Source organism: Astatotilapia calliptera, chromosome 10, assembly GCF_900246225.1.
Source record: "Astatotilapia calliptera chromosome 10, fAstCal1.2, whole genome shotgun sequence".
In the NCBI taxonomy this organism is placed as follows: Eukaryota; Metazoa; Chordata; class Actinopteri; order Cichliformes; family Cichlidae; genus Astatotilapia; species Astatotilapia calliptera.
This window is the reverse complement of record NC_039311.1, coordinates 15,049,895-15,073,085: the sequence shown is the minus strand read 5'-3', so window position 1 is coordinate 15,073,085 and position 23,191 is coordinate 15,049,895. Positions and strand designations below refer to the sequence as shown.

General features: G+C 42.1%; 4 protein-coding genes and 3 non-coding genes across 8 annotated transcripts; all 7 read left to right on the top strand.

Annotated features, from left to right (window-relative positions):
- Positions 1 to 2,544: 2,544 nt before the first annotated feature.
- On the top strand, positions 2,545 to 4,161 carry dynll2b (dynein, light chain, LC8-type 2b). 2 transcript variants are annotated; one of them, XM_026181678.1, is made up of 3 exons: positions 2,545 to 2,648; positions 3,206 to 3,346; positions 3,440 to 4,161. In XM_026181678.1, the coding sequence occupies exons 2-3, from the start codon at positions 3,215 to 3,217 to the stop codon at positions 3,575 to 3,577; spliced, it is 270 nt and encodes an 89-aa protein (XP_026037463.1). In that variant the 5' UTR covers positions 2,545 to 2,648; positions 3,206 to 3,214; the 3' UTR covers positions 3,578 to 4,161. The 2 variants fall into 2 exon arrangements, with proteins under 2 accessions (XP_026037463.1, XP_026037462.1); XM_026181677.1 differs by having other exon boundaries at positions 2,547 to 2,648; positions 3,202 to 3,346.
- Positions 4,162 to 4,920: 759 nt separating this feature from the next.
- Positions 4,921 to 12,775, top strand: heatr6 (HEAT repeat containing 6). The gene is made up of 20 exons (XM_026182611.1): positions 4,921 to 5,251; positions 5,495 to 5,602; positions 6,339 to 6,479; positions 6,552 to 6,667; positions 6,866 to 6,980; positions 7,064 to 7,165; positions 7,256 to 7,420; positions 7,510 to 7,727; positions 7,841 to 8,015; positions 8,094 to 8,300; positions 9,079 to 9,178; positions 9,272 to 9,660; positions 9,742 to 9,864; positions 9,973 to 10,059; positions 10,674 to 10,808; positions 10,895 to 11,017; positions 11,133 to 11,257; positions 11,377 to 11,473; positions 11,590 to 11,794; positions 11,947 to 12,775. The coding sequence occupies exons 1-20, from the start codon at positions 4,958 to 4,960 to the stop codon at positions 12,555 to 12,557; spliced, it is 3,636 nt and encodes a 1,211-aa protein (XP_026038396.1). The 5' UTR covers positions 4,921 to 4,957; the 3' UTR covers positions 12,558 to 12,775.
- A 1,193-nt stretch (positions 12,776 to 13,968) lies between these two features.
- On the top strand, positions 13,969 to 18,295 carry ddx52 (DEAD (Asp-Glu-Ala-Asp) box polypeptide 52). Its single transcript, XM_026183019.1, has 15 exons — positions 13,969 to 14,149; positions 14,385 to 14,628; positions 14,770 to 14,909; positions 15,060 to 15,245; positions 15,344 to 15,487; positions 15,641 to 15,752; positions 15,832 to 15,904; positions 16,030 to 16,233; positions 16,325 to 16,415; positions 16,557 to 16,679; positions 16,773 to 16,923; positions 17,007 to 17,082; positions 17,367 to 17,438; positions 17,555 to 17,851; positions 18,141 to 18,295. Exons 1-15 carry the CDS (start codon positions 14,063 to 14,065, stop codon positions 18,175 to 18,177), a joined length of 2,037 nt encoding a protein of 678 aa, XP_026038804.1. The 5' UTR covers positions 13,969 to 14,062; the 3' UTR covers positions 18,178 to 18,295.
- Positions 18,296 to 18,912: 617 nt separating this feature from the next.
- On the top strand, positions 18,913 to 21,437 carry rpl23a (ribosomal protein L23a). Its single transcript, XM_026181344.1, has 5 exons — positions 18,913 to 19,002; positions 19,948 to 20,128; positions 20,375 to 20,551; positions 21,112 to 21,181; positions 21,373 to 21,437. Exons 1-5 carry the CDS (start codon positions 18,933 to 18,935, stop codon positions 21,385 to 21,387), a joined length of 513 nt encoding a protein of 170 aa, XP_026037129.1. The 5' UTR covers positions 18,913 to 18,932; the 3' UTR covers positions 21,388 to 21,437.
- On the top strand, positions 20,171 to 20,243 carry LOC113031279 (small nucleolar RNA Z17). Its single transcript, XR_003273710.1, has one exon. It is a non-coding gene; the product is annotated as a small nucleolar RNA Z17 (small nucleolar RNA).
- LOC113031278 (small nucleolar RNA Z17) lies at positions 20,968 to 21,039 on the top strand. The gene has a single exon (XR_003273709.1). It is a non-coding gene; the product is annotated as a small nucleolar RNA Z17 (small nucleolar RNA).
- On the top strand, positions 21,228 to 21,296 carry LOC113031277 (small nucleolar RNA SNORD42). Its single transcript, XR_003273708.1, has one exon. It is a non-coding gene; the product is annotated as a small nucleolar RNA SNORD42 (small nucleolar RNA).
- Positions 21,438 to 23,191: the final 1,754 nt, after the last annotated feature.

Sequence of the window (23,191 nt, the reverse complement as noted above, 5' to 3'; positions counted from 1 at the left end):
TCTGCATAAGATAAGGCTTTAGTCCATTTTAGCCATAAATATATGCTTGAACATAGCTGATTACTGTAATGAGATGTTTGTGGTTGTAGTAAAGGTTTTGTTTGTTGCATGCTCACATTCTAAAGTTCATACCGGCAAGGTTAGACAAGCCCCTAAAGTCCAGTGATTCTTCTCAGTAGTCCCTGCAGATTTTTCTAAAACATTATAAAGTCCTGTGATGGTTCTGTCCCTGGTAGCTGTATTTGTTGACATTTCTTTAAGCATTTTCCTGAAGGTGTGATTCTAACTTGCCTCCTTTTCTTTGGTTCTGCTGGTATTCTGAAGGTCTGGACTGGGCTCATTGTCTCCCCATTCCGGAGCCGGATTAGGATTAGGCTTCAGGATGGATACATGGAGCAGGAGCATGGGAGCAATTTACCGGGAGAGGATCCCCACCCCTGACCCTGTCCACATAACCCCATCAAAGTGGAAACATTTTGTAGAAATATTCAAACTTTAAATTGGCCTTCAAACAGCAGAAAGAAAATTTCTTTCCACACGGGAAGGCTTCCTGATGAGAATTATTTTTCTTTTTTAAATTAACATGATCAAAGCTTGGTGTAATCCAGGAGGAGGGCTGGGAGGTGCAGGATGGATCCACGCACATAAGGAGAGTGGTAAAGCTAAACATGAACACACTTACGGAGGGTGGGGAGACTGGGAGGTTACAGGAGAATGTGACTTTATGTATGTCACATTTCTCTTAGGTCAGCGCTTTTCTGCAGAAGATGCATATTCATTAGGATAAATATAATCTCCAGTACATTGAAAAGCTTCAATAAAAAATCAGTTTACAGTTTCCTGTTTTCCTGTTTTTCTTTTTTGTACAATTTCTGCAGATTTATCAGATTACACAGTACGTCTACAAGTTTCTGACATATTTCTGGCCTGATATTTGACTGCTCTTCTGTTGGTTGGTTTCTGGCATGGACTCAGCTTTTAAGCATATCCCACAAATTTTCACTGAGGTTGAGGTCATGACTTTGGAAGGCTATTCCAGAAAATTAATGTTAGCCTGTTTTCATGTGTATTTGCGTTCATTTTTTTGTTGAAGCATCCAGTTGGGTCCAAGTTCCAAACATCTAGCTCTTAATTTGAGGTGAAGTTAAAGAATCTGGAGGTAGCCCTCTTTCGTTATGATTCCATCCACTTTGTGCAGTGTACCAGTACCAGTGGCAGCTAAACAACCCCAGAACATGATGCTACCATCACTATGGTTGGCCATACCGTGTCATACCGTGGGGTATGTTCACGGGGTATGAAGGATCTCCAGGCATTTGGTTTGTTCATGGCTGGAAATTTCAGTCAAGCTTGACATCTCAGTTAATGGTGACAGTGGACAGTGACCCTGCAGGGTCACCATGGTGTTCCAGCAGTTCCAGTTAATGGCCTGCTTGAGCCTTGGAGGTTCCCTTGAACGTACTAACCAATTTCAGTGACAGTTTGGGTCTTCTTCCAGACACTGGGAAAGTGGTGACACATCTGAATGACTTGTACTTATGTACTTTGAACTCATGATCTTGGAGCCTGCAGTTGTTTAGAAATCACTCCAAGAGACCTTCTCAACTTGTGTAGATCTACAATCCTCTTCCTTAGATCTTCACCGAAGAGTTCCTTGGACTTTCCCATTGGACTTCCCCATTGGTCAATCCACCAACTGCTGTCAAATAAATACTTTATGTGTTGGCAAAGAAACTACCATTTATAGTCAATTGTGACAATCAATGAGAAGTTAATAGGTCTTATCAAGTTAAAAAAACACTGTAGAACTTTCAGCACAACTTAAATGATTTAAGTGAGTGTGTGCACAAAATTGACTCTCTGTGGATTATAGAGAATCCAAAATAATTCCAACTTGTTTCTTTAAAATCATTAAAGATGTATGCTGTAAAATCACTACACTGTGGAAAAAGAACAGTTCAAAGAAATCATTAACACACAAAAGGACTGTGATGTTTATGCTTGTGATAAGTGAAAGTAAACTTCTGGGCACATTTGCAATGCCTCAGTTTAGGGTCTTGGTTATCTACACTACCTTTCTGAAAGAGGGTAGAAATGGACACCAAATAAAATTACAGTCATACCAGCATGAATAAATAAGGATGATTATGAGTCATGCAATGGGAGCCCAAGAATAAAACATATGAAGTTGAAAATGATCATAACGGGTATAATTTAATGTTACTGTGAGGTACTGAGGACTGTGGAAAAGGGAGAAAAAAGAGAAAAAGCAAACCAGGACAATTTGAACCTGTGTTTGTTATATGATTTGAAAAAACTAAAATCTTGTTCATAACTATTTTATTAGTTATGAATGTGCATATTTTGGGCCCGAGGGGGGTTGCACATCAATCACCTGGATCAATGGGGCAAGTTGGGGGAGGGAACGGGTGAAACGTTGCATTCTGGGTGGAAATAAGATGCGGGGTGCTGTCCGCAAGTAAAACCACGCCATTGGCAGGGTGGAGGCTTCGCTCGAGCCAATCACGTGGTGAATGTGAAGTGGAGGGCGGAACGCACGGGGGCACACTTCCTTGCATAAATAAAGGAAAAACCTGCGCGGTCCCTTCATCGCACTCCGTTGCACGTTAAGACTTTCTTGAAAGACGGTAAGAGTAAAATGCACGTTTGGTTCTAACCTTTGCTGCGAATTGTCACAGTGAGCAGGTCAGCGCGAGGGTTGAGGTTTCTGTACCCCGCGTGCTCATCCACGCTCTCAGGCTCTTACCTTACTTGCTGCACATTATTTGCAAACCTGGTAATCGGAGCACTTACACCGTTGTTGGGTTAAATTAGCGATACTGCGTGTTGCAATGGTTAAACTGGGCTATTCGAGCAACATTTACCAAATAATGATGCCAGCGACGCATGGCTTCTATTTCTTGTGATCCTAACATAAAGGGCCCTTTATGTTAATGTCTTAAATTACACGAGGGACCTCAATAAAAGGGACGCCTATCTCCATCAGCTGTTTTGGATAGTGTCCTGGTTTCATTTAGCTCTCACTTGCAAATCATGTAAATCATCTATTCAAAATGAAAGTAAATAAAAGGCACCCCTGCAGCCAGTGACCGCTTCCTTAGGCACATTGTGTGATAGCAGTGATGTCATGAGAAGGTAAGAGCTGAGCGGACACGGTAAAGATTGCTTTGTCTCCTGCAGTCAGAAAGCCAACATGGGTGACAAGAAGGCTGTGATCAAGAACGCAGACATGTCTGATGAAATGCAGCAGGATGCAGTGGACTGTGCCATGCAGGCCATGGAGAAGTATAACATTGAGAAGGATATCGCCGCCTATGTCAAAAAGGTATGTTGCTGTTGCTTCAAAGTAAAATGAGTAGCGTAAACTTGTTGCATGCATTTTTGCCAAGAAGATGCTAACTTGTGTCTTCCCCTGCAGGAGTTTGACAAGAAGTACAACCCCACATGGCACTGCATTGTTGGGAGGAACTTTGGCAGCTATGTGACACATGAGACGAAACATTTCATCTACTTCTACCTGGGTCAAGTGGCTATTCTGCTGTTCAAGTCTGGCTGAGACGTGGGCTCCTAAACTATTTCAGCATTTCTTCTCCCATTTGCTACATGACTACCTCCTAATTTCTTGCCGTCTTCAGCCTGTTATTATTTTTGTCTCCTGAAACACTACCAACAGTAGCTGGTGCTTTGAGCTTGTGTAATGCCTGGACTTGGTGATGTGTCATTCATAGAAAATGCCAATATAAAATGACTTATGGTGACAGCACTCAGTCAGCCTCTGCACTTCTAACAGACTCATTGTGGCTCATGACTTCCCAGTAATTTGCTGTGTTGTGGTGGCACAGACTTTGTATGTTAGTTCACATGACTGTATAATTTATTTTCATTGAATTAAAATGAGCAACAGCCTTTTTTGTTATCCTTTTGATTTTCACTGACAAACCATGCTGAGACTGTTGCTTACATGAAATAAAGGATGCAAAATACTGAGATTTTAAGGGTTTTGTACATGCCTAAACATTCCTGTTGACACTTGTAGTGTTGTTGTAGATCTTTGGGAATGTAATTCAGTGAGTAGTCATTGTGATATTTTCATCATATTGACCAGAAAAAACTTTGACGACAGTAAATTGGTTCAAAATGCTTTGTGTGCTTTAAATTCATTTCACTTCCATGAGCTATTAATGGCTTGGCACCCTGTTGGGCTGTCGAGCACTTTATCTCCCGTGTATTCTGAAGCATTGTGATGCATCTAAACTTTAGGTGCTCTGACATAACTGCAAATAGGCAGATATAGAGTACCTCTTGTTTGGAAATGCAGAAATTTTTTTTGTGCATTTACAATGCGGTGTGTAAGGCAAAAACCGAATTTGTACAGTTTCAAATGATCTTAAACGCTAGTATTTGGTATGAACACCTTTATTCAACACTTAAGTTCTTGTGTAATGTGGTGTACTGCAGCCTTTTCTCACCGTTTGCTTTCCTGTGAAAAAAAATTACAGTAAAGTTAAGCACAGTTTTAGAAAAAATAAATGGCAAATCAAACTACGTGGAAGCTAATGTCTGCCAGTGAAATAAAGTTGACTACGCATGCAGGCAAAAGTTTACTTTAACTAATTCAAAATTTTGAGTTGCCTAATGTGAAATCTTCTGCTTTTGGATAGCAGAAAAAATAAAAAATAAATTATTTTATTGTATTTTTTCAGTGGAAGAAACAAGCCTCCATACATACGTAAAGATATTACACATAAAAAACACACAGAAACATTGGAAAACAGTTTTTGGCAGACAATCACTTTTTGGCACAACAGCGGTAAACGCTGTAAAATGGATAGTTTTGTTTTTCTGGTTTTCACCGCAGGGGGGCGGTAATGAGCTGAACTCTTGGATATGATGCTTTAAAGAAAGCCCAATAACCACCGAGGAGATAGTAGAAGTAATGGCGGCTCAGAGCGGGTTGTCACACCCGGCTCTTGTCCGCGGTGGTGTGTCTGTTTTCCCCCCGGTGCCTCTGTCCGCTGAGGCCGCTCCGTTCACTCCCATGGAGCCGTCCGGTTGGGGGCCCGGCTCACAGTCGGAGGCCGAGAAACTGTTTTCCAACTGCGCCATAAAGCTGAGAGCCCTGCGAGCAGACTCGGTCCAACTCAAAGAGGAGCTCAACCTGCTCTTTGACCAACTCTTGTCCGAAAACTACAACAGGACCTTCGAGCCCGCTGTCAACATCCGTCCAGAGGTACGGACACTCGCTTTGGACCTGTAGTCTGTTTTCAGCGACACAAACTCTATAAAAGTCTGCCGCCTCTGTATTTAGAAGCAGAGCTGGGATGAATAAACACTGAAATAGCCATAAACCCACGCACTTCAGAGCCCCGTGGATAACCATATAACCAATAAGAGACTAGCTCTAAACTAAACCAACAACTGTGACATCAGCATTTTGTTTCTTTTCTGTATTGGTGTATTATTTCCATTTCAGGACGTGTGTTCTCTGCTGAAACATGCCAGCTGTCTTGTGCCCCTGACTCAGGAGCATCTAGTCATCAAACTCTGCCAGGTTGTCCATCATCTGCTCAACCAGCTGAAGGTAACAGGTCATGCTTGTGCCACATGTACACTTATGTATTGTTAGGACTGCTTTTGTCGCATTTACACTATATGGACAAAAGTACTGAGTTGTCACTGAACTGAGGTGTTTCGTTCAGTCTCGTTGCCACAGATGAACAAAATCGGTGAAGTCGAGTGTGGTACTATAACAGGATGACCGATGCCAACTAAGTGGTATTATTGCGAAGTGGAAGCAATAAATCAATAACCACAGACATCCAGACCTCAATAGGCATTAAAACCATATATAGAGAGCTTCGTGGCATGGTTTCTATGGCCAAGCAGCTTTGCATCACCAAATATCGGACAGCAGTGGGCCATCTATAAAGTTTGTTTGGTCTGGGTTGATGGTTCCAGTAAAGGCATATCTTAATGCTTTAGGGAAACTGTGCCAACTTGGGTCTGCCCCAGTGCACAAAGCAAGCTCCTTAAAGATGTGCTAGGATTAGTTTGATGCGGAAGAATATGCCAAACTGATCCAACCGTCAAACACCTTTTGGGATGAACTAGAACAGAGATTCCAGCATCAGCATCAGGCTTCATAAATGCTCTTCTGGATGAGAGGACGAAATTTACAAGCCTGTAGAGGATTCTCTTAGTGGAAACTCTTATATCACGACAACCAACTCCATACTAACAGAATGGGATGTCATAAAAGCTTGTGTAGTTGTTGGGATATACTGCACTTACAGCCACATTTGTCTTTTATTTTTAAGGTAATAATGTATGAGCACACGCTGGATGTACTGGTGAACTATACTGCAGGTGCACTGAAAGTATGCAGTACGTGGACCCACACAGACGTCCTCCTGGCACTCTCCACTGTAGTCTATGGGAATGGACCTCAGTGCCACCAGGTAGATATTTAGTGCACTTTCCGAAAAGTGTGCCCTAACTGTTGACTATTTTTTTTGTATATATATTTGTAGCACCTCAGCGACTTACTGGGTGAAGAGGGATTCCTCCTGCAGTATAGTTCTCCATCTCAGTCAAACATGGAGTTGCGCCGCGTTGCTCTTACCTGCATGGCCAACATCTGTCTCAGGTACTGCTACAACATGCTTGAGCCAGTAGCCATTTTTATCTGTGTAAACTGCAGGCTATATGAAAGCCTGGATGTAGTGTCTATAATCTGATTTCTGAAGAGCTGCTTCGAATCTGGAACTCGAATGAGACGCAGTGCCAGTTTCTCCATCTTTAAGCTTGTATTTGTCGCTCTAATCGTCTGCATCTGTCCCTGCAGGATACCTGGTCAGCCGCCTTTGGATGATCAGTACAGAAGTGTGTGCTTCCAAGCCTTCCTGAAAACGCTGCAGTCAACCAAACCTCCCGACACTGATGAGCTCTTCTACTGCATGGTACTGGATACTCAACAACAAACATTTAAACGAGAAACAGATTAATTCAATCCTGCTTATATAAAATTGTGTAATCTGCGCAGGTGATCCAAGCAGCTCTAAAGGGACTTCAGTGTTGTCTCTCAGGTGGGAAGTGGAAATTTGGTGGAGGGGAGGAGCTCGGGTCTGTACTGGCTGCACTTAAGGTGTAAAATCTCACCACATGTGCACAGTTATTATTAATTGATTAATTTTTGTTGAGTATTAATATGGAGTCCTGCTCATGTATTCTGCAGCGACTCATGTTCCAGGGGGCTCCAGGTGTGATTGTGGAGTGGCCGGCTGTACTTTATCCAGCACCTTTACCGCAGTACGAGAGTCTCTCCGCAGCAAAAACTGCAGAATCACCAAAATCATTAGAGCCACCAAAGGATGTCGCTGTGCCAGGAAAAGCTTCAGGGGTAAGAAGAGTGTTGATACCAGCAATGGCCATATTTAAAAACACTGAGGAAACTCTGATTTTTAATTGAATGTATTTCTCTCTCCAAAGAGTAAAAAGAGGAAATCTAAAGGTAAGGGAAAGAAGACGAAAACTGAGGAGAGCAGAGGGGATGAACGAGAGGAAGGAGATGCAGAGACTGTGCCTGCACTTCTGAAAGGCAGGGCGGAGGAAAAACAGCCTGCCTCATTTCTCTACCCGTCCTGGAAACTAAACAGTTCTGATTCTGAATTTTCCGACCTAGAGGGCAACGCACAGAGCAAATTAAGGTACAGAAAGACCCTTAATTAAATATTTTTCTCCCATGCATGTGTATCTTTTAAAAGTATCAATAGATGTTTTTAATTTTTTTTTTTTTTTTTTACTGTTTACACTCTTTCAGAGTGAACCACGGTCGTGTGCGTCAGGGGGCGCTGCACTGTTTGTTAGTTGTGGTGAAAGCAGTAGAGAAGAGAACTCTGTACGGTTACTGGTCTTCCTTCATCCCCGACTCTCCCATCGGGGGATCACCGCCTCTTACTCTCGTCACAATTATTCTGAAGGACCTCTCTCCAAAGGTACAACACACGCACACACACACTGTGCAGTTCTGGACCGATACGATTGTAACATCTCTCTCTTGACCCCCCTTCCAGGTGAGGTTGTGTGCACTTCAGGTGTTGTCAGCCATGCTGGATAGCTCCCGGCAGTTCCTGGCTGTGGCTGAAGATACGGCGTCTCCTCGAACATCTTACACCCCTTTCTCCTTCACGCTGGCGACTGCTATCAGAGAGCTGCACCGCACCCTCAGTCTGGCCCTGCTGGCCGAGACCTCCCCTCAGACTCTCACACAGGTCATAAAGGTACGATTATTTGCTCTCCACGAACACTTTTTATCTTTCATCTCTTTCTCTTTTGGGTTACAGCTACTGTCAATATTTCTTTGTTGAACTTTAATATAAACCCGGATGTTACAGACTATAGCATAATGATTTTTTTTTCTTTGCTGTAAAAACTCATTAGGTAAACATAATTAAATTTAAACTCCATTTAATTTCAGCGGAATTACACCCTCAGTCTCATAAAGTATGACGAAAACTGATAACTTAATGAATCCATTAGGGTTTAATTACATTTATTTCATTACATGCGATATGTTCAGGTTCCAGTAATGAAATGCGCTATAATGCAAAAGTAAACAAGTATGCTAAGTGATTTTTATAGTGTTAAAAAGTTCTGAAAAGACTCTGGAATAGTCTTTAAAAGTTGCGCTTTTCAAATTCGGACATAAAAATAGAATTAAGAATAAGTCTGGGAAGTATTAGTGTTGTTGTTGTTTTTCAGTATTGAAGCGAAAAATAAACAGAATTTGTTGTGACAATTAGCAGTTTAGCTAGATGGTTGCATATTGCCTGCTAACACTTTGAATAACTTCACATACCTTTACTGTGTAAGGTCACATGTTTGCAGTCTGTGTGTGCATATAAATAAGAGGATTAGTCACTGTTTGTCTTTTTTGTGGTGTTTATCAGGATGTAAATTACAATATGAGTTTCATGTGAAATGAGCTGAGAGAGTGCTGAATTTTGACATGCATCTTTGTTATCCACACTGTAAATATCCGTCTGCTCCGTCTGTTAGTGTCTGGCCTACTTGGTAGCCAACGCTCCCTATCACCGCCTCAGACCTGGCCTGCTCACTCAGCTCTGGAAGCAGATTCGTCCGTATGTGCGCCACAGAGGTCTGTATGTTGTCGGCACGCTGAAATAACTGCCAATAGGATGTAAGACACTGAAGTCTGTTACCGTCCACACAACTATCTGTCCTTCTTTAGATGTGAATGTGCGTGTGTCAGTCCTGACACTTTATGGCGCTCTGGTGACCACGCAGGCTCCTCTCCCTGAGGTGCAGCTGCTCCTCCAGCAGCCAGATCACAGCAGCAGCATGGGTGTGTTCACGCCACAGGACTCGGGCCTCAGCTGGAGACAAAGAGACGGGGTGTCCTCACCCTCTCGTACACCAGTCAAACATTCCCAGCGGAGCTCTAGCACACACTCCCCACACATTCCTCACACACCAGGGGAAGAGGACAGCCGGCGACTGTGGCTGCTGCAGCTCTGTGTGACACTAGTGACTCAACCCAGAGAGGACCAATCAGACAGCGAAGGAGTGGGAGGGGGTGCTGCTTTAGAGCCACCTCCTGTTCGACTTGAAGCTCTGCAGGTGAGCAATAATGAGCCAGACAGGAAGCTCCAAACAGGCATTTCTAAAGTCTGAAGATGTTTTTAATCTCTTGTGTTTCAGGTCTTGTCTCACCTGGTGCGTGGCTACTTCCCTCTAACTCAACACTACCTGTGTGAGATTGGGCAAGTGAGCGCACGCTGTCTTGGGGAGACGGACACCTCCATACAGCTGCACGGAGCAAAAGTAATGCCCTCTATATAATATAGTAGTATGAATTGAATACTGATCCTGCAACAGTACACAATAAAACAAGTATCAGATATTTAGAAATAACATCTGTCTTTTATTTAGTTGCTAGAGGAGTTTGGTTCGGGAATAATTCAACAGTACAGAGCAGAAAACAACGTGCCTGAGAGCTCAAGGGTCCCCATAAGCCAGGTAAATGCAAATCATTTCTACACAGTGCATTACACACAGCATACGATTACAGAGGTTTAAACAAATGCACTTCGTTCTTTTTGGACAAATCCTCATTCGCCTGTTTCAAAGATGGATTCAGCAAATTTAGGGTTAAAATCTAAGTGTAAGTGCTATTCTTAATATCCATATGTAACAGACAGGTTTAAAGTATATATTTATGTAACGTTTTAGAGCATTTAAGCAAACTTTTCTCAGACTTTGACACTAATGTCATGTTTTCTGTCCTCACACACTGATGTGCATTTCTAAGAGATTGTAAAATAATTTTTCAGAAGTGTAAAACCTGAGTTCAAAGAGCCCAGAGATCTTAGATGGAAAATCTCTTTGTAATTATAAAGATAACCACAGTTTCCTGAAATACTTATACTTACAGGGGTAGGAGCATGATTTCATATGAGCTACAGGTCGAGCACAGACTGAGAGTTAAGCTGCTGCCACTGAGGTACAGATAATTTCTGTGCAGGCTTTAGCAACAGTAAAAGGAGGCATTAAGAATAGGTTATATTTTAAAAAAAAAATCTCTCTAATCCACATTAATGTGTGGTAATTTAATCAATGTGTGTACAATACAGGTGGTGCAGTTTTGGTCAGAAGTGTTGAGCGGCCCGTTAAACCGAGCGCTGCAGAATGAGCAACATCCCACGCTGCAGGCGAGCGCCTGTGACACGCTCTCCTCCATTCTGCCGCAGGCCTTTGCACAGCTGCCTGTGAGTTATCCCCTTTTATTGGACTTGTTTTTCTGCACTAGTGCTGCCGAGCTTCACGGCGCTGTATGTGTACTGTTGTTTTTAAGGACAAGACCCAGCTGATGTGCATCACTGTGCTGCTGGGACTCACCTATATTGAAAACTACCTGGTGAAGACGGCAGCCGTCAGGGCTTTGGGGATCTACGTACTGTTCCCCTGCTTGAGAGAGGTAGGTGTGCTGATCACCAGCTATGACCACAATTTACAATTTAAATCAGATATTTTGAATCCAAGATATGTAAACCTCTGGAAAAAAAATAGAACAATTATGTTCTTCTTTTCAGGATGTCATGTTTGTGGCTGATACTGCAAACACTATCCTAGCTGCGCTCGATGATCGATCTACAAATGTGCGTGCCAAGGCTGCCTGGTCCCTTGGGAACCTCACAGACACTCTTATTGTTAATATGTAAGACAGCATGGATGTACCACACATATAATCTCAGAACAGACTGAAATCATATTAAAAGGGTAGAATAAAATATACCGAATGCCTATAAACAGTTGATCTTGTTTCTCTTTAACCAGGGAGAGTGTAGGTGTGGACTTCCAGGAAGAGTTATCAGACATGTTGCTGCTCAAGATGCTGCAGGCAGCCACGCGAGCAGCAGCAGACAAAGACAGGGTGCGAGCAGCTACGCTTTCACACTCACACAAACATGCAGGTTATTTTAAAACGCCCCCGAATTCATCTGTTAGATCTTGTAGAGTGTACTTACGTCCTCCCTCGATCCCTACCAGGTGAAGTCTAATGCAGTGCGCGCTCTCGGGAATCTGCTTCATTTCCTGCGGCAGAGTCAGATGACCAGGCCCGCGTTCCAGCAGCCACTGGAAGATGCAGTGCGTGCTCTGGTTAAAACGGTCCAATCAGAGGCTACGATGAAGGTCAGATGGAACGCCTGTTATGCTTTGGGAAATGCTTTCAGAAACCCCGCCTTGCCGCTAGGTAAGTGTTTAACCACAGGGCTGTAAAAGCATCATACATTGTCAGTGTTATGCATTACATTTGAAGGAGGCTGCTGTGCAAAATGTCTCCAGCAGTGATTCATTTGGATTTCAGTTTTTTTGAAAAGCTGCTCATGTCCATCTCTTCATCAGACTCAGCTGCCTGGTCTCACGAAGCGTTCTCTGCGCTCTGCCATGTTGTTACTTCCTGTAAGAACTTTAAAGTGCGGATCAAATCTGCCGCTGCCCTTGCAGTTCCCGCCCACCGCGGCTGCTATGGAGACACAGAGCGGTTCACCCGTGTGTGGTGCTCCCTCGCAACAGCCCTTGAGAACAGCGAAGACACCAACGACTTCTTGGAGTACCGCTACAGCGCCAGCCTGCGACACACACTCTCTCAGGCTCTCTTACACCTGCTCAGCGTAAGCCAGTCACAGGACATGCTCGGGCTCGGCACGTCACTGGCCAGCGAGGAGGGGACGGGCATCAGAGAGCATTTGATGAAGTACCTCCGAGCAGAGGAAGGAGGAGGAGAGGAGGCAGAGAAGGATATAAGGGGGGAAAGTTTGCACCCTCGGGAGAGAATTGGAAGTGTAGAGCAGATTTTGATCAGGATAAAGGGGTTAAAGGTGGAAGGGGAGGAGGAGAGGGGTAAGGAGATGGTGAGTCATTTCCTGGAGGATTTAATAAAGATTTGTGAAGAGACTTGGGAAAACACCCAAACTAACAGAGAGGTGACTGAAAGCAAAGCGGATCATGTATGAACTGCTGGGCAGTGATTTATGACTGATAATGTTGAACATCTGTTCAAAGATATTTGAAATCTGAAAAAATACAAATATTTTCAGGAAGAAAAAGAATAAATTGAATCCTATGTATTGATCTCATGCATTTATACCACTTTGGTCATTCTTAGTTAGAGGATGGTTGTGTCTTTTTAATTTTACTAATATGATTAAAGATTTTTAAGTGTAAGCATGTACTTCCCTGCAGTCTGGATTTGTTAAACTATAAAAACGTTCTTTTGAAACATGTTGCCAAGAAATGTACTGAACTGAAGCCTTCAGTTGATCCAAAATGCTCCGGAGAGGGAGGGAGGGAGAGCACATTTCTCCCATATTGGCTTCTCTTCACTGGCTCCCTGTTAAATCCAGATTCAAATTTAGAGTTCTTCTCCTCACATACTAGGTCTTAAATAATCGGGCCCATTTTACAGACCTATAATGCTCCAATAGAGCGCTTAAGTTCTGAGAATGCAGGCTTACTTGTGGTTCTTAGGATATTTAAAAGTAGAATGGGAGGCAGTCTTCAGCTTTCAGGCCCCTCTTCTGTGGAACCAGCTCCCAGTTTGGATTCAGGAGACAGGCATCCTCTCTGCTTTTAAGATTCGGGCTGGATCAGGCTGCTGGGGGATTTACCATGATGCACTAAGCATTTCTTCTTCACACTGTATATTTAATTATTAATCTGGCTCTCTTCCATAGTGTACTTTTTGTTTTGTCTCCCTGCCCCTCACCCCCAGCCTGTTGCAGCAGATGGCTGCCCTTTCCTGAGCCTGATTCTGCTGGAGGTTTCTTACTGTTAAAAGGGAGCTTTTCCTACTGTTGCCAAGTGCTTACTCATCGGGGCATCCTTTGAGAGCTTACCATTTGATACCTTAAAATTTAAAGTGTATAAAAAAAATTGTGATTTGATGTTACATAAAAAAAATATATAAAAAAAATTGCTACTTTGGGTCACTATCCAACCTTAAAGGTTGCTACTGCAAAAATCAGAATGTATGAGATACGCTCTACTCTAAAGTTTCATCAAATACAGTCCTGTGCAGAAGTGTTAGTTTTTAGTCCACTTCAAGATATCAGGAGAGCATCTTTATTATAGTCCTCAGAATGAGTGGCAGTTGCTTTGAACAGCTGTTCACAACACCATGGAAGTAAAACAGTAAAGTTAGTACTTTCAGATTGTTGAATCATGTTCATCTGTTAGTGTCACTTTCACAGGTCACGTGGTTGACCTGTGATTGTATGATTATGAATTGTAACAAATAAAGAAAATCCTTGAAGAAGCAACTCTTACACAATTTTCTTCTAAATCGGCCAGAATTGGGATAATATGGTTTATATATATATATATACACACACGAGAATAATTAGTGTAAAGTTGCCTCACTCGCTGTAACACTCACAGCCCCCAATAGGGGGCGCGAGAGGTGGATGATCCGGATGTTGATTAGTGATGCCTGATCGGGGCACACCACGCTGTTGTAGAAATGGACGCGTTCGAGTTGTTTCGGAAACTCGGAGTTGGGGCTAGATTTGACCTGAAGAGGTTTGGTCAGGACGCCGCTCGGTTTAAGGTAAGCTTTATAGTGTAGCTGATGACGTACTGGATGAAAACAGTTCATGCTGCTGTTAACGAATCGCTATGGTTTAATGCATTTTAGCTAACCTCGAGTTTTGCTGTCCTGCTTGTGTAGGAGTATAACGTTTTAGGCAAGTTGTTGTGCTTAATACATGTATTTGAAGAATTGTACAACCGTAACACTCACACATACATGTACACACACGCTTGTGTATCGTTTTATTTTGTAGCCCGTGAGGAGTCACTCAGAAGAAGCTTCTCCCGATCCTCTCTCTGCGATTGATTATTTTGCCACTGCCAATGGAGCCCAGAGCTGGACCCAGGCACAGGAGGAAGAGGGCAGGGAAGAATATGAGGGAAGTGAAGACGGAGATTCCGACATAGGAGGCAAAAGAAAGCGCAAAGAGGAGGAGAGAGAAGTGAGGACCAAAAAGAAGAAGAAAAAGACCAAAAGCAACCAAGCGGAGGTGAAAGGTAAAGAAGTTGTAGTAGTAAAGGTTGCAGTTTTAAAGTGTTCACTATGGAAACCTTGTTATTACAAAAATTTCGAGTGACGTTTAGAATGAACATGATCTAGCTGTTCACTCCTGTTTGATGTCTTCTGTCTGGCTGAAGCTGGCGGTGAACTGCTGAAAGAGACGCAGGGAACTGGCATCACCTGGACCTCTTCTTTGGACAGAAAGATCCAAAACCTGCCGAGTGACGGGAAGGAGAAATCTTCGTTGAAGAGGCTGAAGCATCTTCATCAGGAAAAGGTCCTTACTGGGCTACATTTTATAGCACAAAGAAGTAAAATAAAGAGATTCTGATACATTTTAAAACTTCTTCTTAGTGGTGAAATGCTGTGCAGAACTACTGCTGTCCCCCTATCCGCCATCGAAAAAGGTATTTCTCTTTCATTCTAGGTCAATCGTATTCGCGCCCAAAACCGCATAAATGTGCACGGCTGTGACATACCTGACCCTGTGTGCACATTCGAGGAGCTGCTGTCCGAGTATCGCCTCAACCCGCGTGTCCTTCAGAACCTCAGAGACGCCGGGCTCAGTTCCCCAACGCCGATACAGATGCAGGCGATGCCCCTCATGATGCATGTAAGCACGCACGCTCGTCCTCATTTCTTTGATTTGGGATTAGTGCACAGACGGTGATTTTTCTGAGGGTTTCACTCTTGGTTTGGTTTGTCTGTCAGGGTCGGGAGCTGCTGGCCTGCGCTCCCACGGGATCTGGGAAGACTTTGGCTTTCTGCCTCCCACTGCTCGCTCAGCTGCAGCAGCCAGCCAATCAGGGCTTCAGAGGTGTGATCATCTCCCCAACCAGAGAGCTGGCCAGCCAGGTATGCACCATAAATTAGAAAGTGATCTGTTTAAAAAGTACGGAGGCCTTTCCTGATGTGAACAACAGCAGCTGGTGATAGATAAAGGATGATAAGTGACTGACTTCCTGTGTTTTCAGCAGTATTTGGTCATTGTTGTTGAATTGTGTTCAGACCTACAGAGAGCTGCTCCGTCTGTCAGAGGGAGTCTGGTTTAGAGTTCACATCATAGACAAAGCGTCACTAGCGGCTAAGAAATACGGACCACAGTCAAACAAAAAATACGGTAAGAGATCGTTGGTTCATAGGGGAAGAAAAATAAGTAAATCTCACTGGCTTTTAACTCCTGACGTTTCTGTGTGCAGATATACTCGTCAGTACTCCAAACAGACTCATCTTCCTTCTCAAGCAGGATCCTCCAGCTGTCGATCTCAGCAGGTGACATTTGATCTGCTCAAATCTGATGGTTTTTGTGTGTCGTACCCACTCTATTTGTCTCTTTATTACTTAAAAAAAAATAAAAAAGAAGACAGATCGATGATGTTCTGGGTGTTGCTTTTCAGTGTGGAGTGGCTGATTGTCGATGAGTCCGATAAGCTGTTTGAAGACGGCAAGACGGGCTTCAGAGAGCAGCTGGCCACCATTTTTCTGGCCTGCTCCGGTCCAAAGGTGCGCAGGGCTTTCTTCAGCGCCACTTGCACGGCAGATGTAGAACAGTGGTGCCGCCTGAACCTCGACAACCTGGTTTCTGTAAACATCGGGCACAGGTACGGCTCTAGCTGAAGAACTGCTTACTGCAGCAAATTCATGCCTTCTTTTTTTGTCACAATAGAAACATGGGTGTTTCATCTTTTTTAGAAATACAGCTGTGGATACAGTAGATCAGCAGCTGCTGTTTGTCGGGACAGAGAATGGCAAGCTTGTGGCAATGAGGGATATCATCAAAAAAGTAAGGAGCTTACTTGATTTCAAATAGAACAGATTTATTAGTGGTTATTGCATAAACACCCGTTTAAATCATTTCTAATTTCTGATTATTTTATCTTACAAGCTAAGATAAAATAAAAGAGTCCTCTTTTCTGTGTTTCAGGGCTTCCTGCCGCCCATGCTGGTGTTTGTTCAGACTATAGAAAGGGCACGGGAGCTTTTCCATGAGCTGGTGTATGAAGGCATCAACGTGGATGTAATCCACGCAGACCGCACACAGCAGCAGGTACATCAACACACCTACCACTCCTGTCATTTATTTCCATTTCAGTTTATTTATTGAGTGCTCTCGTCCTCATCGTTTGCTCCTATGTGTCAGAGAGACAACGTGGTGAACAGTTTCCGCTCCGGGAAGATTTGGGTGTTGATCTGCACCGCTCTGCTCGCCAGAGGAATCGACTTCAAAGGCGTAAACCTCGTACTCAACTACGACTTCCCTACCAGCGCTGTGGAGTACATCCATCGCATTGGTTGGTTTGGACAGTGATCCACAAATAATCAGCCTGATGTTTCCACTTTGTCTTTGACGCGTATCACACTCTGTGTCTGTCAGGTCGTACTGGGAGAGCTGGACATCAGGGGAAGGCCGTCACCTTCTTCACAGAGAATGACAAACCTCTGTTGCGCAGGTAGGAAAAGAGCAAACTGAGTTAGGTTTTTTTTCTTCATTCAAACCCATATCCAGCTGTTAACACACAATTTAAAAGGATTTTCTGGATTTTCCATGGACCATCCTATTTGGTTCTTGGTCTCTATCGTTGGTGTTGCTTTTTTTAATAAAATAATTTCACTGCAGCACAATGATTGCAAGTTTAGGTCACTTCTTGCCATTAATTTATTTTTAAAGCACCTTGAATTTAAATACTGAGCCTGTAGTTTTTCCTTTTTTTTCCCCTATGCTTCTCTTTAACAGCATTGCTAATGTTATAAAACAAGCGGGCTGTCCTGTACCAGACTACATGGTTGGTTTCAAGAAAATACACAGGTAAGAAAGCTCCATGATTGCCTGCACATTTACAGAAATGTTTCCTTTGATTTAATGCTTAATTGCTCCCTGTTGAGTTTTGGTAAGAGCGGTCTGGTCGTTATCTTTTTGTTTAGCAAAGTAAAGCGGAGACTTGAGAAGAAACCTCCCAAGAGAAGCACCATTTGCACAACTCCTCGCTTCTTAATGAAGACCAAAGGCAAAGATCAGAAAAAAGGAAACAAGCGAGCAGCGAGAGGAGAGCAGAAAGGAGAAAACGGAGCTCAAACAACATCACACCAGGAGAAAGAGGAAAAGAAGACAAAAGGACAGGGGCTGAAGAAAGGAAATAAAACACAGAAAGAAGGAAAAGAAAAACACAAGAAAGTGTCTCAGAAAACAACAACAGAGACTTCAGGAACCAAGTTACAAAGGTGGGGAAGGACTTTCATGCACATTTATCCAGTCCAATAAACTACAAACTGCAATCTTATCAAACTCTGTTATGTAAAAAAAACAAAAACAAAACCCATACATATATGATAAATGACTCTGTACACAACATAAACCAATTTCCTTAGCATACCATTAAAGTGAAAATCTGTGAAAAGTTGAAAGTAGGAAACATTATTGTCAAATATATCACAGAGGCCTGTATGGAGCCAGAAATTGAACCCACTTGAATAAAAATATTTCTAATATTCATTCTTTCTTCTTCAACAGGAAAAAGGGGAAGAAAACTAAGCTGAAGGCAGACTAGAGGAGTGCGATGCAGATGGACTGATGAGAAGATGCATTTGCAGTCTGATTTATTGCCAACCTTTACATTTCTGCTTTGTAATATGAGAGTATAAAATAAACTTTTATATGTGTATAAACTTTTTTTGGCATTTTATTACATTTGTTCACCTGACTGAACAGAATTTTGTATATTTGTTAATAAAGATGATGACTGTGAAAGTACATTAAATAGCAACTGGGTATTTTTGATTAGAAATAAACTATAAACTGTAAGTTATTGTACTCTTGAGGGCCAGCTATAACAGACGGTGCCCTAAAATGTACCATTTCTGTTCAACCCTTCACCAGACTTTTTTTTAGTGTTCGATTAATACTTTAAGGGTAACTTAAAAAAAATGGGTATTCATACACACAGATATAATAACTGTTATTAAATCAGGCGAAATTTCTTTATAAATATAAATGTCTTTATATATAAAATTTGAAATATATTTCTTGCCAGTCCAAACTGTTGAAACCTAACTGAAACCTATTTTCCTTCAATAATTACACATACAGCACTGTAACAACAGTCTGGTGCTTAAAGAGAGGGGAGATATGTTTATCTAATTACATAATTATTTTTTCATGAATTTATATAAAGAAAGAAAAGATTATTGTAATAAATTTGAGAGTCATGCAAACAAAGTATTTTCGGAGCAACTTTTCATCAATGTGATAGCAAAAAAGCAAATTTCCGAACTATCGCGATACATTTGCTATGAGATCTCGCCCATGCAATATACCGCAGGAAACCCCGTTCAGTCTTCCTTTCGCAACATGGCACCGAAGGTGAAGAAGGAAGGTTCGTGAATCTATCAGTTTTGAATGAATAAATCGTATATTTTAGTTGACTTGGTGCCTCTATTTATACCGTATGTGTACGGTATAAAGGAATATAGTGAAATTGTTTTGTTTGAGCTCAAGTTATTGCTGTCAGAGCTGTAAATATGTGGATATCTCAAGAGTGTGGGTCCGGCATGTAGACTGTAACGTGATGCTGGCTAAGCTAAGCTAAATCAAGCCGCTGTTGATGAAATCGCATGTGTTTACAGTTACATTTATCTAATGTTTTCTTGTTAAGTTGTCTCTTATGGACACGGCTTAGCTAGTTCATCTCATTATGGCTTCATTAACTCAGATATGTCTGCGGATTAGGTGTTTTAGCTCATGTTAGCAATGGCCTGAGCAGGCTTTAAAACGTTGCATTAGCAGCGCGTGAGAGCATCTCTAAATTTCTTTGATGTTATTGAAAATTTGACTGTTGAAGTTTTAGCTGTTGTAGTCAGCGATACTTCCTGTAACGTAAAAAACCCTGAGAGCGTGTTGGTGTGCTAGTAATCTGCCTTCTGGGTGTTAATACTGTGTGGACGGCAGATATGGTTGTGTGCATACTGAGCAGTAAGAAGTAAACTCCCATGTCTTTTAAGCACATGTATCTTAAGATCATGATTCAATGCAAGTACTGTCTAACTTTGAAATAGCTGTGAGGCAGATCCATTCAGCTTCATTTGTATATAATGCTTATTTTAGTATTTGTGTCAGTGTAAATGTGGCTTTCACTGGATCAGCTACAAATCATTACAGTATTCAGTAGATGACCTGCTGTGTACATTGTATGTGGTATGTGGGCCACAGGTTGACTTGACAGTGCTGTGATATTTTCCAAAGTGTTCTTTGCCATATTGACAAAGCCAAGAATAATGAACCACTGTCTAATAGTGGTAACTTTCTTTTCTCCCAATCATAGCTGTCCCTGCCAAGACTGAGGCCAAGTCAAAGGCTCTGAAGGCCAAGAAGGCTGTGCTGAAAGGCGTACACAGCCACAGGAAGAAGAAAGTCAGGACTTCTCCCACCTTCCGTCGCCCTAAAACCCTCCGTCTCCGCAGACAGCCCAAATATCCCCGCAAGAGTGCTCCTCGCAGGAACAAGTGAGTTACAAACAGTTCACGCAGGTCACAAACATGGACCTTGGTGCACATGATGGTAATAGCGATCAAAGCATGAAAAAGCATGATTCCAGTTTTTTTAAACTTCTGATGCACCAATCTTAAATTTTTTATAACATGTTTGTAGTGAGCAATAGTTAATAAGCAGTTAACCTTTAATTATATTGTACAGACTTTGAAATTAAGTGAGGACCTCTGACCAAAGAACTTATGCATTTTATTTTATAGGTTGGATCACTATGCCATCATCAAGTTCCCCTTGACAACAGAGTCTGCTATGAAGAAAATTGAAGATAACAACACACTTGTGTTCATTGTGGATGTCAAGGCCAACAAACATCAGATCAAGCACGCTGTCAAGAAGCTGTACGACATTGACGTCGCCAAAGTCAACACACTCATCAGGTAGAAATCCTCACACAGGCTGAGCCGAAAGCCAACTTCATACAGACCTTTTCAGTCCTTTACACTTTCCCATGAAGGAAGCATTGACTTCATATATACTCATCATACGCTGTGCAAGTATCTGGATAAATATGACATTTAAGTGGATGTGCTGAAAACAAGACAAACCAACACATCAGGATATTACAGGAAGATTTCCAACCGATGTTATTGTGGAGGGGGTCATGGGACCCTTTTTTACCCATTAATTTTGTATAGCATTGAAATGACTGTGTGTGTGTGTGTGTGTGTGTGTGTGTGTGTGTGTGTGTAATTTGTTTTAGCCTTCTGGTAAATGATTTGCCTGATATCTGTCCATCTATGTCCCAGTAATGAATTTGAATTTGGCACATCTGACAGCCAATAACAGCCAATTTGGTGCACATGATGGTAATAGCGATCAAAGTATGAAAAAGCATGATTCCAGTTTTTTAAACTTCTGATGCACCAATCTAAAAACAAAAAACATTCTAAACATGTTTGTAGTGAGCAGTAGTGAATAAACATGCCTTTATGTGCAGGCCTGATGGTGAGAAGAAGGCGTACGTCCGTCTCGCACCTGATTACGATGCGTTGGATGTTGCAAACAAGGTGAGCCTTTATTCCGCTGTTGACTTTCTGAAGCCATATCAGTCATGTGCATGTGATGTAAACTTTATATTTGCTCTGAATGTCTGTGATGCATTCAAAGGAACCACTGATGCAAAACAGTGCAGATACAGATGTGACGACTCTGTTGATGAACATTGTGTAATTAATATCCTTTTTTATTTTATTTGCAGATTGGCATCATCTAAACAGCAGTCGAAGAGACTTGTGGAATAAAAATAAATATTTGTATAAACAAGCTCTTCAGTCATCTTGTGTGTTTTTTGGAGTATAATTTACACCTTTGACAAACACTTGAGTTATTGTAATTATGATTCAGTTAAGCTGTGGAAATACTGCTCCATCCTGAAAGTGAAATGCATGCACTTTTCTCCAGCATAGGAAATAATCAGTGCTTATCTAAGCACTTACATTTAATTATCAACCTGTGAGCGATTGGCTGTGATCCCTTTTTTATGCCAACACTTACATTTGATAGCAGTTTCTAATTTTAGTTTTTTTAGTACAAATCTGCTTTGATGACGATGAGAACCTGCTAAATTTATTAGTTTAAGCTCTCCTGATAGCGAGTTTGAGATTACTGACTGTATTTACGCATTTTATAAAAGTTTATACATGTTAATGATATTTTTGGAGCACAAAAGAACAGTAAGAAGAGGGGAAATTTGTGATTTAAACATCTGCTTGCTCTATTTTCAGTTTAAATATTTGTCAGTTATACATAATATTAGCAGTGCTCACCCATTCCTGGTTCACTCCACAGCAAAAGAGTGTGACAAGGCATTGTTGCACATTGTGGCGGTACACACAGAAGTATCACAATCAGTCAACCACCCTTTCACTCAGCAATGGCTCACCACAGGGATGTGTGCCGAGTCCTCTCCTATACACCATCTGCACCAGCGACTGCATCCCAAAAGCCGATCTCCCTCCTCTATCCATAAAGGGTGACTGCATGGAGAGGGTATCCTCCTTTAAGTTCCTTGGTACCCACATATTTGAGGACCACAAACACATCAGCCCTGGTGAAGAAAGCCCAACAGCGCTTCCCATTTCCTGAGGGTTCTGAGATTTGAAAGGCTGCAGACTGACCTAATACGGTATTTCTATTGAGCCACAATCGAAAGTGTGCTGGTGCACACTATCCCCGTGTGGTACACTGCTTGTACAACAGCCGATAAAAAGAGAATAAAGAGGGTCATCAGAACTGCAGAGAAGATGATCGACTGTCCACTCTCCACCCTGGACTCCATTGTTGGCTCTAGATGTCTCTCCAGAGCCTGGGCAATTATAAAAGACCACCTCCATCCTAACCACCACCTCTTCAACATCCTGCCCTCTGGAAAAAGGTTCCGATTCATTAGGTGCAAAACCAACAGACTCAAGTACAACTTTTACCCATGGGCTCTCAGAACCATAAATGCAAATTAAGAGGTTTTTTTTACAATCATTCTGTTGCTGCTACTTGCTATTTATTATCTTGTTTTGTGTGTATTTCTTTTTGTTTCCGTGCAATATTTTGGCAGATGTGCAATTTCCATCATTCAACGACCATAGCCCTTCCACCCTTAATTATTTATTATATTTTATTACGATGCCCTTGTACACACCCCCACAATGCTTCCTGTAACCCAAACATCGCATATATAGTGTACATAGTGTTATGTACACTATGTAGAAAATCTTTAATTGTAGCTAGCTGAATGGTTCATCATTTATACCTTGCTGTCACAGCTGTGCTTGTTTTTAATAATAAATTTGACTACAGATGACAGGATTCTTGGGAGTGTGAACTTCACCATGAGCAGCACGCTCAGTGAACGCCATGAATCCCAGAAGCATGTGTGCAGAGCCAAAGTGCTGCAGACTCACTCTGGGAATCAGTCTGTGTCTGGTCTATACAGAAATGTTACACTTGAAAAACACATCATGGTGACAATTTCTTTCTATGTCTAAACAGGACAATATGCTATTTGAACAATTACACTTTCT